At 52.4% G+C, this 12,157-nt stretch overlaps 3 protein-coding genes across 3 annotated transcripts; 1 reads left to right on the forward strand and 2 right to left on the reverse strand.

Annotated features, from left to right (window-relative positions):
* Positions 1-2,150: 2,150 nt before the first annotated feature.
* Positions 2,151-7,333, forward strand: BJX67DRAFT_387928 (P-loop containing nucleoside triphosphate hydrolase protein; the record flags this gene model as incomplete). The annotated part of the gene is made up of 16 exons (XM_071034305.1): positions 2,151-2,372; positions 2,448-2,985; positions 3,053-3,273; positions 3,341-3,620; positions 3,679-3,912; positions 3,982-4,538; positions 4,569-4,691; positions 4,752-4,914; positions 4,969-5,331; positions 5,391-5,546; positions 5,585-5,696; positions 5,765-5,829; positions 5,865-6,094; positions 6,131-6,292; positions 6,342-6,511; positions 6,567-7,333. The coding sequence occupies 16 exons, from the start codon at positions 2,151-2,153 to the stop codon at positions 7,306-7,308; spliced, it is 4,338 nt and encodes a 1,445-aa protein (XP_070886358.1). The 3' UTR covers positions 7,309-7,333.
* Positions 7,334-7,358: 25 nt separating this feature from the next.
* BJX67DRAFT_381092 (acyl carrier protein) lies at positions 7,359-9,349 on the reverse strand (the record flags this gene model as incomplete). The annotated part of the gene is made up of 4 exons (XM_071032954.1): positions 7,359-7,546; positions 7,600-8,045; positions 8,695-8,832; positions 8,913-9,349. The coding sequence occupies 4 exons, from the start codon at positions 9,347-9,349 to the stop codon at positions 7,359-7,361; spliced, it is 1,209 nt and encodes a 402-aa protein (XP_070886359.1).
* A 1,576-nt stretch (positions 9,350-10,925) lies between these two features.
* BJX67DRAFT_381093 (putative HAD superfamily hydrolase) lies at positions 10,926-11,900 on the reverse strand (the record flags this gene model as incomplete). The annotated part of the gene is made up of 2 exons (XM_071032955.1): positions 10,926-11,820; positions 11,881-11,900. 2 exons carry the CDS (start codon positions 11,898-11,900, stop codon positions 10,926-10,928), a joined length of 915 nt encoding a protein of 304 aa, XP_070886360.1.
* Positions 11,901-12,157: the final 257 nt, after the last annotated feature.

Below are 12,157 nucleotides of genomic sequence, written 5' to 3' on the forward strand. Positions count from 1 at the left end.
CTATCCTTCTGCTATCCTTCTGCTGGCCCAGGATACCTGGACGGATCAACCCACCTGGTTGTCAGTGGCAGTACCGCGCTCGTGGCGGTGCCCTGGCTTGTCGTCACTGCATGGAGAGCGAACGAGCTCCAGATATGGAGGACTTGGTCTGCAAACCGTGCAAACCTGATCTCCAACGTCTGTATTTCCGTGAAGTCGGACCTTGCTCCAGTCATGGGGTGCATATCGTCCACGCACGCTTTCAGCGGAAGCTGGGCTTCCTCCTGTCCTCCGTCGGCTGGAATAACAGTTTAGATACGTTTTTTACTTCATCGCTCCTCGCTAGTTTACGGCCAGACTGTGCTGTAGACTTGGCACATCCTGTTCCTGCAATATGGACGCGAGAACCCTGGAGTCTGGTGTGATGGAGGCGTTTGAGAAGGCGGGTTAAAAACACTAGTTGGTTGCTACAAACGATGCCTATGGGCGGCATGGCATGGCAGTCGGGCTCTTCGAGCATGAACTGATTTGGCAAATGTCTTTGGTGCCAAAGAGATTTTCCGTATATCGGATAGTCGCATGAGGCTGGTGAGTCAAGCCAACCAGATCAGACTGACAAAGCAAGATCCCCGGCCTCTCTTGACCTCCACGGTGGAGCCATCAGCTCTTCGGCATCCTAATTTCCAGCCATATTCATGATTACCACCATAGGTCTAACAACCTACCACCTATAGGTAACATTATGATATCCAGGAAGGGAAATAATAATCGGGATAGAGTGTGACTGACACAGAGCCGTTCATGTTGGATTAGGACAAGCAGCACAAGGTGGACAGCCTAGAAGAAGCCCTTGGTGAGATTGCTCCGTGTCCCTTGTGGTTTGCCTGCAAAATGCCATCTCCCCAGCTACAAGATCAGAATGGCTACAGCCATGCGGGATTTGGTTTGCAATCGTACAAACCTGGCCTCCAATGTCTGTATATTCACGAAGATCGACCTTGACTCACGTCATGGAGTATATGGCGTCCAAGTGCGCTTTCAAAGGGGAGTTCCCTCCTGTTATCGGTCGGTTGACAGTACAGCCCAGATATATGGTCTATCGCGTCGCTTTTTTGCTGATTTACGGCCAAACTATTCTCTAGGACCTCTCTAGGACCACCGTCGCTGATACCCATGCTGACGGTGACCTCGCTCACCCAGCCTGAGAGTGTCAACAGCACCTCGCGAACCGCTACAGGGTTGGGGATTCTGATGCCCTGGATTTGAAAGCTTTACGCGGCACAAGAGCCCGCGGGAAGGTGGGGACAATATTTTGTTCCATGGTGATGCTATTGGTTATCTTTGGTTATGTCTCCTGTTCCCACAGGAAGTATTGATTTCGGGAAACTGATAACAACAGAACTCGTCTGTAACCGTCGTGGGAATTTCCTGGTCGCTGCGATAGACTCGGAACATCCGATTCCTACGATGCGGGCTGCTAGAAGCCTGAGCTGGGACTGGCTGGTGCGGTGGGGGCGTTTAGGGGGGCTCGCTGGTGGGTATTTTCGTGCGATGGAAGAGTAGAATCTACTGAGAGGGGAGTGAAGAAACGGTACAAGAGGGCGCCAAATATCCAAGCCGGTGCTCTCGGGGAGCTCTTGTTTCCCCAGCATGAGATTACAAAAAGAAGGATAGTCTGCTGCCTCAAGTATCCAGGAAACTTAAAAGAGAGACGCGAATGAATAATAATATAAGATTCACCTTAGCCAGTACAACACCATAAACGACACAAGATAGAGACATAGATGACTGACAATTCCAGATAACACCAGACAAAAAAAACATGTACCTGAAAAAAATCCTGAACACGGACTCCCTATGCACATTATCTTGAGGACGAGGCACCGTTCCGGCATATCGTGATAATTCAAGAGCGCTATAATTTCCCAGTAATATGGGAATATCCAACAGTAGGAGCTCGCAGAGGTCAAATACTACAGTGTAATTTAATATTGCGGTATGAGGGGAATGCTTGGTCGGTAAAAGGACACGGATTGGCATTTCGGAGTCCGGTTAGGCGCTGCTATTCCTATCATGGTAAGGACCAGGCATCAAGTTCAGCCAGTCGACCTGAATATATCTGTCTTCTGTCTCTGACATTTGCTCTTCCCTCATTACTGCATGTCGTCATGATGATTCCAAGCTCTCTGCCCTGTGTGGCTACAGCCGACGCTGCATTCGGTCCTCGTGTCAGTGTCGCATGTCGAGCCTTCGACTTCACGGTCTACTTTGAAAATTTATTCTTCGCCTGCGTGCCTGCCGCGCTGTTTCTTCTGTGTTGTCCGGTTTCTGCACGCCTGCTGTGGAGGGAGCCTCGTCGCATCAAGCGATCGAGTGGGCTTATTTGTAAGCTTGTATGTCGCGTTTGACTTCATCAGGATATCGCAAAGTAGACGACCGCCGAATGACACTTCTTCACACTGTTCTAGGTCTTCCTACTAGCGCTCTGGGCCTGCTCGATAGGCTTTCTTGTCGAGCGGCGGCTAGGGTCCCCAACCATTCGGAACAATGCTTCTCTGGCTGCTGACGTGCTGGAGGTCGTCGCCGTCGCGGGTGCTGGAGGCTTATCATACATGCACCACTGTCATTCCATTCGACCATCCACGCTGCTCGCGCTTTTCCTTTCCGCCAGATCGCTTTTGACTATTGCCAGAGTGAGAACCCTGTGGCTTATCGGACGCGCAACCAGTGAGGCCATATTTCTCACTCTTGGGTTGGTTTTCACTATTTGTTCACTGGTTCTCGAATCCCTAGGTAAAGAAGCTGCCCTAATTTCGACAGCGCTGAAGCCCGCGACCCCTGAGCCCTTCAGTGGCTTCTGGAAACAGGCGAGCTTTGCGTGGCTAGCCGGGACATTCCATCGAGGCTACTCGAAAGTGTTTTCCGTCGCCGATTTGCCTGGCCTTGATCCCCAACTCAGTAGTAGAGACGTCGGAGAGAAGCTCCAGGAGGCCTGGGCCCGCAAAGGTATACACAATCCTGAAGTTGCCACATGCAAAGCAAGTATCTGACGTTTGATACAAAATACAATTAGAGAATAAATCGGCAAAGCATGCGCTGCTCCGCTCCTGCCTGCATGCCTACCGGACGCCGTTCAGTTCGGCAGTTATTCCGCGATTGTGTCTGTCCGGGTTTACGTTCTGCCAGCCGTTCCTCGTCAACGCAACAGTTTCCTGGGTTGGGGAAACGGATGCGCCCATGGACTATGGCAAGGCTCTGATTGGGGCATTTGCCATTGTTTACTGCGGAATAGCCGTGCGTCCATGGACACCTATCACCCCATGCGTAAACGGCCACCAACGTAATCAGCTGAGGTATACAGGCTAGCAATGCGCTTTACGGATACTTCACGTTCCGCTTTACGATTCGCCTCCGGGGCGGCTTGATCTCACTGATCCATAGACAAACTGTCCGGATCCGAGCAGTTGATCTGGGCGGAAACACCGCCATAACCTTGATGGGGACTGATGTCGAGCGGATTACGAGTAGCTTTCGACTAATCCATGAGATGTGGGCCAGCTTGATTGAAATCGGGGTCGCGATTTACTTGCTCGAGAGGCAGGTCGGGGTGGCCTGTATCGTCCCAGCCCTAATTGTTTTTGGTGGGTATTATCCACTGCGCCTACTTGATACGAGGCTAATTCTGACGCTTGCTGGCAGTCTTTGTCGGTGCCACATTCAAGCTCTCGGCAGCAAGCAGCACCTCCCAGCGGGCTTGGGTTGAGAAAGTCGAGGACCGGCTCCGAGTAACCTCATTCTCGCTGGAGAGAATCAAAGAAGTCAAGATGTTGGGGTTGTCAGAAGCAATCTCGTCCATGATCCAGGGTCTTCGCGAAGCGGAGATCGCGGCGTCCGCGGTGTTTCGAAAACTGCTGATTGTGCGAGTTGTCCTCTGTTAGTCGTCCCATCCGAGCCAGTCGATTCATAGTGCATTGGAGCTGATGAGATAATTGTGGCATGTAGCCAATGCGCCGACGAATCTAGCCCCGATGGCGACGTTCGTAGTGTACGCGATCATTGCTCTAGTGAGGTACGATCAATCAATTCTTGCGGCCAGAGCTTTTACTTCCATTTCCCTCATTAGCCTGGTGACCACCCCGGTGTTGACTTTCATCCAGGCACTGCCAGCGGTTATACAATGTGTAGGATGCTTTGACAGAATCCAGGAATATTGCCACGAGGCGCCGGGGACTCAATGTACCGATTCCTCCGATCCTCGTGCTGACGGTGAAAAACCAATAGCTTTGGTGCAGGGTGACGGCGCGATCGAGGAAATCAAAGGCCACAGCTTCGGATGGGGCCGATCAGCACCCGCTGTACTCCGCAATATCAGCCTCCAGATCCCTCGAGCTGCGATAACTCTGATCGTCGGACCCATCGGTAGCGGAAAATCAACCTTGATAGGGAGCATTCTCGGGGAAACCGTTGCTTTGGGGTGCTCCTATAAGGAGGGTAGTCGATCTGCTGTTGCATACTGTGGCCAGGAGCCGTGGCTGCGCGGCCAGACGATACGTCGGAACGTTCTTGGGGAGCTTCCAATGGATTGACAGTGGTACGGAAGCGTCATATTCGCTTGTGGACTGGAGAAAGACCTCGCGCAGCTTCCTCAGAGTGACAGGACATCCGTTGCTGGCAATGGAACCACATTGAGCGGAGGACAGAAGCAACGCATTGTAGGTGGAAAAATGATTTATACCCTGACGGCTAGACCGGCTTACGGAGCAAAACAATAGGCATTAGCTAGAGCCGTCTACTCTCGACACAAGATGGTTTTGTTGGACGATGTGTTCAGCGGCATTGATGCCACGACTCTAGACCATATCGCTAGCCATCTGTTTGGTCCTGGTGGACTCCTGCGCAAGATGCACACAACAGTTGTGCTTGCCACTCACTCCAGTACGTTACAATCTATAGGGCTTTGCCCAGACGTTGATAAGGCTCCCGTTATAGGATTTCTTCTCCAGTACGCCGATAATATCGTTGTCCTTTCCCATGGCAGCATTGTGGAGACCGGCACTTTCCAGAACCTCAAAGCCGGAAACGCCTTCGTTAAGAATATGGAAACTGGTCTCCCGACTCCCTCTCCAATAGCTGTCCAATATGACAAGGAGACCGTTTCTCCGTTGAGCGATACCGATGATGATGATGGTCCTGACGAAGCCGAGTCTCACCATGCACAACCAGGCGAGAATTTGACCCGTCAGCAAGGGGACCTATCTATTTATGCCTACTACGCTTCTGCCTCGGGAAGAACTACGGTCGCTCTGTGTTTGGTGTGTGCGCTCATTTGGGCAGTCTGCGGCGAGTTTGCAAGTGAGTCTGATCTTGAGAGCGCTCTGCAACGCGCATGGCGCCCTGCTAACGGGGAAAAGCTGTGTGGCTTGATCTCTGGACATCTGCTAATGCGGAACACCCCAACTCGCGGATTGGTATGTATCTGGGTGTATACATTTTCTTGGGGATTGCCAGTGTGGTCTTCACTATCTCCGTCTCGTGGTACGATCACATCAGTCCGCTTCAGCTTCTCCGTGAGGACTGTGAATGACATCATATAGGCTTCTTATAGTCAATATTGTGTCGGCCTCAGCGTTGAAACTACATGAGAGAGTCCTAAGCAGTACATTCCGGGCACCAATCCATTTTTTCCACCGGGTTGACATTGGAAGTATCACGAACCGGTAAAGAAACCCACCCCCGCCCCCAAAAAAAATCACTCCGTATGAGTGCTGACAATGCCGAATTAAAGATTCAGTCAGGATATGGATCTCATTGATATGAGTCTGCCAATTGAAGTCTTCAACATGATTACCTGTGAGTCCGCATGACCATGCGTTTTGGAATACCAGCGACACTAAAGCTTACGCTAGTGCTAGGGGGATGCACTTGTCTCGTCAAACTGGTTATCCTGTGCATCTTCGCTAAATACCTATCCATCGTCGTCCCCTTCGCAGGCGCGGTGGTGTATTTCACGCAGAACTTCTACCTGCGGACCTCGCGCCAGTTGCGATTCCTGGACATCGAAGCCAAGGCGCCGCTATACACTCACTTTCTGGAACTCGTTAGAGGCGCTGCCACGGTTCGTGCCTTTGGTTGGTAGCGCAGGTTTGATGAGAGATGTCTCTCTCTTCTTGATGTCTCGCAGCGCCCAGTGTATTTGCTGTACTGTGTCCAGCAATGCCTGGGGTTCTTCTTGGATATGCTCGTCACCATATTGGCTGTTATTCTCATCGCCACGGTTGCCTTCTTCCGAGATTATATTCAATCCAGGGGACGTGTGTGTTGCCCTCGTTATGGTGATGACCTTCAACAATGCGTTAATGTAGCTCGTCAAGGACTGGACGAACATGGAGACATCTATTGGTGCGGTATCTCGCGTGAAAGGCTACACAAGCACGACGGATGCAGAAGAAACCGCGAATATTGTGCCGTCGCTGCCAGGGGGCTGGCCAGCTGCTGGGAGAGTCGAGCTGTCTGGTGCAGTAGCGAGCTATGCGTGAGCCTAGCTTACCGAAAAGGGACAACTCTGGCTGACTAGATACCATCATTAGGAGCCGATCCGAGCCCGTGCTAAAAGACATCTCAATGTCAATCAGGGTCGGTGAAAAAATTGCAGTCTGCGGGCCATCCGGGAGTGGGAAGACATCCCTTATCCTTGCGTTGCTGGGGATGGTCGAAGTGCAGGAGGGCACCATTACAATTGACGGGATCGATATCCTGGAGTATTCACGGGCCGAAGTCCGCAGGAAACTGAACGTCGTAACACAGGACTCCTTCCTTATTGCTGGGAGTGTCCGCTTCAACATTGATCCCTTGCAGGGAGTGTCTGACCAGAAGATTGTCAGCGCATTGCAGAGCCTGGGCTTGTGGGATAGAATCGAACAAGACGGCGGCCTAGATGGAATCATTAAACCAAACGCATGGTCGCAGGGCCAGAGAGAGCTTCTTTGTCTTGCCAGAGCAATGGTGCCACAGGGGAAGTTATTGATCCTGGACGAGGCAATGGGCAGGTATGTTCACTTTGTTACATGCCATCAGAAACGCGGACAATGCTCACCTAGTCTTACATACTCCAGTGTTGACGATGAGACTGAGGACACTATGCAAGCAGCAATTGACAGCGAGTCTACATCGCATACGGTCCTCGCTGCCATGCATCGCCTGCCGCATATTCATTGCTATGACCGCGTTATCCTTCTTGTTAACGGGGCGGTGGTTGAGTTCGATTCGCCGACAGCACTACTTGCGAAACAGTCGCGGTTTAAAGAGCTTTACGAGAGTGGAAAGATGTAATCATGATAACTTGTTTCCTAGAACCATTCCAGCCAATAGCTCGTCAATATCTAGTCCCTGCTGCCTGCGACCTGTGTATCTGTAGTCCGTGCATTCGAACCCCCAAAGGGGGATTTGCTCAAGATGACTGACGCCAGACGGTATATCGGCTCGGGACGTAGGATATCGAAAATAGATACCTGGCTGTCAAAGTGCTGAGAAGCCCAATTGCGCAGCTCGGTCGCTCGAAGGGAGTCCACTGGAGCGGAGATGAGGGTTAGTTTGGTATGGATGACGAAAGGTACAACTCACCCCCGTAGGCAGTGACGGGCTTTTCCACCGTTATATTTTCGAACTCCGAAGCAATGGCATTTGCAATATTGAGCCGGAGTGCATCCTCGACGACGAGCCTGGCGGCCTCGGTGGTGTTGGCCGCACGGATTGCTTGAGCGTAGTCTACGCGAGTCTGCTGTGGCGTTGTCGTGGCGACCGCATCTGACCGTCGCCGAATCCGATGACTGAATTTAGGGTCCGACTGCCACGAGGTCGACAGGTTGGTGGCTTCACCGTCGTCAGGTTGCATCTCATCAGAAATTCCAACGATAACCTGATGTGGCAGTGGAGCGTTGTTCAAGGTTCGTCCTCGCAAGGCAGCGCGCAGCGCACGTCTCACCTCTGACTGGCGTACCATGACTGGCGCAAGATGGGGAAATTTGGCAAGAAGCTCAGAGACGTCAACTCCTGACTGTTGAATTGCCCTTTCTGGCGAGTGTGCGTCAGTGACAAGGCCTAGGTTCAAACTGACGGCTGGCAGGCCGAGGCGGCACCGGGGTCTCGCGTCTAGATCTTGTTGGAGTCAGGCCTCGGGTTCAAGCGTTGGGGGGATATGTGGCTAGACAAAGAGGTCAGGGACGTTGATGTAAAAATTTTTTTAATATTTCTCTAACATAATCATAAATGCTGGTGCGCAGGGCCCAGGGTCTGGTGCGGATGCCCAGCAGGCTAACATGGCGACGAACTCAAGCAATGCAGAGTCAAAAGAAGGACAGAGTCCAGAGAAGGACAATAAAGGGAAGGACAGTCAATGGAAGGACAAGACAGTCAAAAGAAAGACAAGGCAGTCAAAGGAAGGACAAGATGAGACTTGAGCAGAATAACCCCGCAACTTCGTGGTCGGCGCCAACTGCCTCATCCAGACACTTCAGAAAAAGAAACTACCCGCGCGAAAACCCCGCAATTTTCGTTCTATTCGCTGCAGAAACGCAAAGCATCGTGCAAGACTTCTAGAACAGATAGTCTAAACCTAGAAGCAGCAAGGCCTAACCTCCATGGCGCCGTCTTTTGTGTGCCACCAGATTGTCCTTGCGGCTACAGCGTTTGGGACAACCCGGCTCCGGGCAGCGATACGTTTCCGGAGAGACGTGCACTGTCTTGAGATGACGCATAAGCGTAGCCTCGCCGCTAAATGTAACGCTGCTGTCGCAGCCTTCCCATTTGCACTGGAGGACGCGGGCGGGGTTCTGACGCTGCGCTATGTTGCGGTCCCTGGAGTCAAGTGTCAGATACTTCTTTTCTCCACAAAATCATCTGAAATAGACATTCTGGCATGGAAGCCGCGGACATACCACTGCGACAGCACACTCTCCTGACTAGCGGTGTGCGCCATAGGGGCTCCGTGCGCCTCTGCCTCCTGGATGGGTGGTTCGTGAGGCGAAAGGCTGAAACGACCCGACGCGTCACTGGAGGCTTGGTCCTGTGCAGTGTAGGAGTAGGCGGAATGGGGTGAAGACGGTGAGGCTGCCAAGAATGCGGCGGTGGTGGGCTGCCTTGCTGGTCCTGTGTGAGTATCTGGTGCTGCAGTCAACCAGATCTCGGGATTGTTGGCCTCTGGTGGTTCAAAAGAGAAGCAATGAGAGAGTTGACCACCATGGGGGTACCGAGTGGCGGTTTGTAGTCCAGAAGATGCTGATCCTTGATCACGCCGAAAAGGAATGATTCGGGGATCATAGTTGAGAGTCACGTAATCCTCAGGGGGGTTAGAATCGTTGGCTGGGCGTGCCATGACTGCTAGGGGCTAGACAAAGGAGAGGTAGGGTGGGAAACAACCTGTCGAGCAGCTTAAACATAGGAAAAGACGAGGTCTTCCTTTATATACTCTCCTGCCCATTGTCTGTTCCTGAAGAATCGCGCCCAGGGTTCTTGTCTGTGAGTACTCTTCAAAGCTTTCCTGGGAACGAAACCCTATCTTGCCGAACTGTTGGGAAAGTGGACTGGTCCTCCGTCAAGGGGGAGGGCGCGGCGAAGTGCGGTGCGAGGCTCCGGCAATAATTAATCAGGCACCACACCGATTGCATTTGAGCCCTCGGAGAGCAAAAGTCGCTGTGTAACGACGAGGCGCCGAGCGACGTGGACAGCGCGAGGGCCTACGCTTCGTCTCCTGGGACGTCTGCGCCACACAAACTACCCAAAAAGCCTGCTGGGTGTCCACAAAAGCATCACACGACGACCTCGCAGTCAAGAGGCAGATCCTCTTTCAGCCTCAGCACCGCCGTGGCCGTTAACCCTGTGTGCCTTGCCCACAAGCAGGTGGACGACGAGCCCGTCTCGACCGTGGATGCTGCGGATTGGTTCTCCGCTTCATCGTCGGTCTCCTGTCCTTGTGGCAAACCAAAACCAGTGTCTCGCAGCAACAATCTGCCCCCCGGTCGGCACTTCAAGCTGCGTCGTGGGTCATCTCGTATTTGCGTTTCTTCTTCGTCAAGTTCGGAGCCCAAAGATCATCCCACAAGCACCTGACTGATCGCATTTGAGCCGTTGGAGAGCAAAACTCTTGTCCATGGATTTTTCTCCACACAGCGAAAGCTCCACTCCATCACTTTGTGATCATGGTTGACGCTGATGGGCGGCTCCAGTGGATGTCGGGCGGGCCACAAGCCACCGTCCGAACTCGGTGCAATAAGGTTCCCCAGGAACCCCCCATGACGGGAGTCGACCTTTCTACACAGTCCAGATACGTCGAAGGCCGCCGACATCTGAGTCCCAAACCGTTGCTCATGGTTCCGTCTCTGCACTGCTCTCGGGATCGACGTGCGCCACACTGATCGGTGGGACCAAGCTCCTGCGAGAAATAAGTTCAGGCGGACCGCGAATGGGGGATGCGCACAGTTGGGCCAATGGCACTTGATGGAGCGCCAGAATTGGAGTGTTGGAAGGATTGCCAGGTCCACAATTTCTTTCCTTCGGATGTTGGCGTGTGTCCCGTGCAAATCTCGTATCCACTCCAAGGACCACCCCCACCGCAGGCATTGTTGCAAGTGTCTTCCCACACCAAGAGTTGAAGCATTCTTCCTTGGATTATTTCGCTATAGCCCCCATGTTCCGTTCTCTTACCACAGAACAAGAATCTTTGCCCGATCTTTGACTGCCAACCAGCTCGAGGCAAGGTCTGTTTCTCGGGAGGACTGTAACCACAGGATATCATTTGTGTTGGAGGACACTCTTTTATCATGTCTTTGTATTTTGTTTATTTTTCATTCCGCAACACGGACCTGGCTTAAGTTACTAAATCCTTCGTGATCGGAGGAGTTTTAAGATCACCCCCATCTCAGACCCCTAGCTTGTTCACTCCACACCCCCCTTTACGGTCTGTAGGAGCAAAGGCCGTGTGGTCCTGCAAGTATGTGGCAACCACCGCCATTGACTCTAGACCTGCTTTGTAGAGACGTTCGAATTCGCACATCAATGCCGTACTTCTCGTAGTTGAATTCCTCCAGACTCGATATTGTTTCAGCCCAGCCGTCGTCAACCTCTCCTGCATCAGAGATGTCTCCTATAGGTACCATTCCCGTTTTCCCAGCCAGGACCTCCTTCTGCATTGCCTGGTATTCGGCTGCCACACCTGGATGTGGAACCCAAATGACCCTCATCCCAGCCCTTCTTGCAGCCTCTACTCCAACCACACTATCCTCGAACACCAGGCACTCGCTGGGCAAGATAGGCTTTGTGTTTGTGTCCGACCTCAGCGTTTGCAATGCAACTAGGTATATGTCAGGCGCCGGCTTTCCTCGACCCTGTCGTACCCGCGAGTCATCACCAAGGACACGTCTCTCGGGCTGGAAGTAGCCTAACAACTTTTTCGTTTCCGGCCTCGAAATTTTCAATTCGAAGCTTTGGCTTTTGGTGCTGGATGCCAATGCTAACTCAATCCTGTCCCCAGAAGCATTCTGTGCGCGACTGAGGTTCAACAGAAGTGTCTCCGCGCCTGGAAGCGGTTCGCAGTTCTGAAAGTTCTTTCGCATTCGGTCTTTCAATTCACAGGCGAATTGTTCGCGGGGAACGGGTACCTTCGCCCAGTCGTGGAACAGGTCGCCATTTGTCGAGTCTGGGACACCCATAAGCTGGGCTCTAATTGACGCAGTGAGAGCGGGCCTTCCATATTGCGCGAGGAGTTGGTTCGTTGCCAGCGTGATCATGTCTTCGGAGTTGATGAGAAGTCCGTCCAAATCAAAAATGCAGGCACGGATTGCCGGGAACCTGGTGGAGTTGTTTGTCAGATTTTGTTTCCTTAGACTAAGCACGATCCCATCAACATACTCCGCGTCTGGACGCCCCATGACTGATCGAGTGAGTGGCAAGGAGCGACATAAGGAAGAAGGGTAGAATTGGGAGGCTATAGCTTCTGAATAGCGACGTGGTCTATCTTGGCTCCTTGAGCCCCCACTCCGACCCCTCTTTCAAACAGGAGACAGGTGAGGCAGGAATGCAGGCGTTTGGATACCGATAGAGACCATTTAGACGATACCCCTGGCTTCGCCCAAACTACATCACTAACTATTCCCAACTCGCGAGAGAAAAAAAAAAAAGAAAGTGA

The sequence above is a fragment of the Aspergillus lucknowensis genome, assembly GCF_044049455.1.
Source record: "Aspergillus lucknowensis strain CBS 449.75 chromosome Unknown BJX67scaffold_19, whole genome shotgun sequence".
Lineage (NCBI taxonomy): Eukaryota > Fungi > Ascomycota > Eurotiomycetes > Eurotiales > Aspergillaceae > Aspergillus > Aspergillus lucknowensis.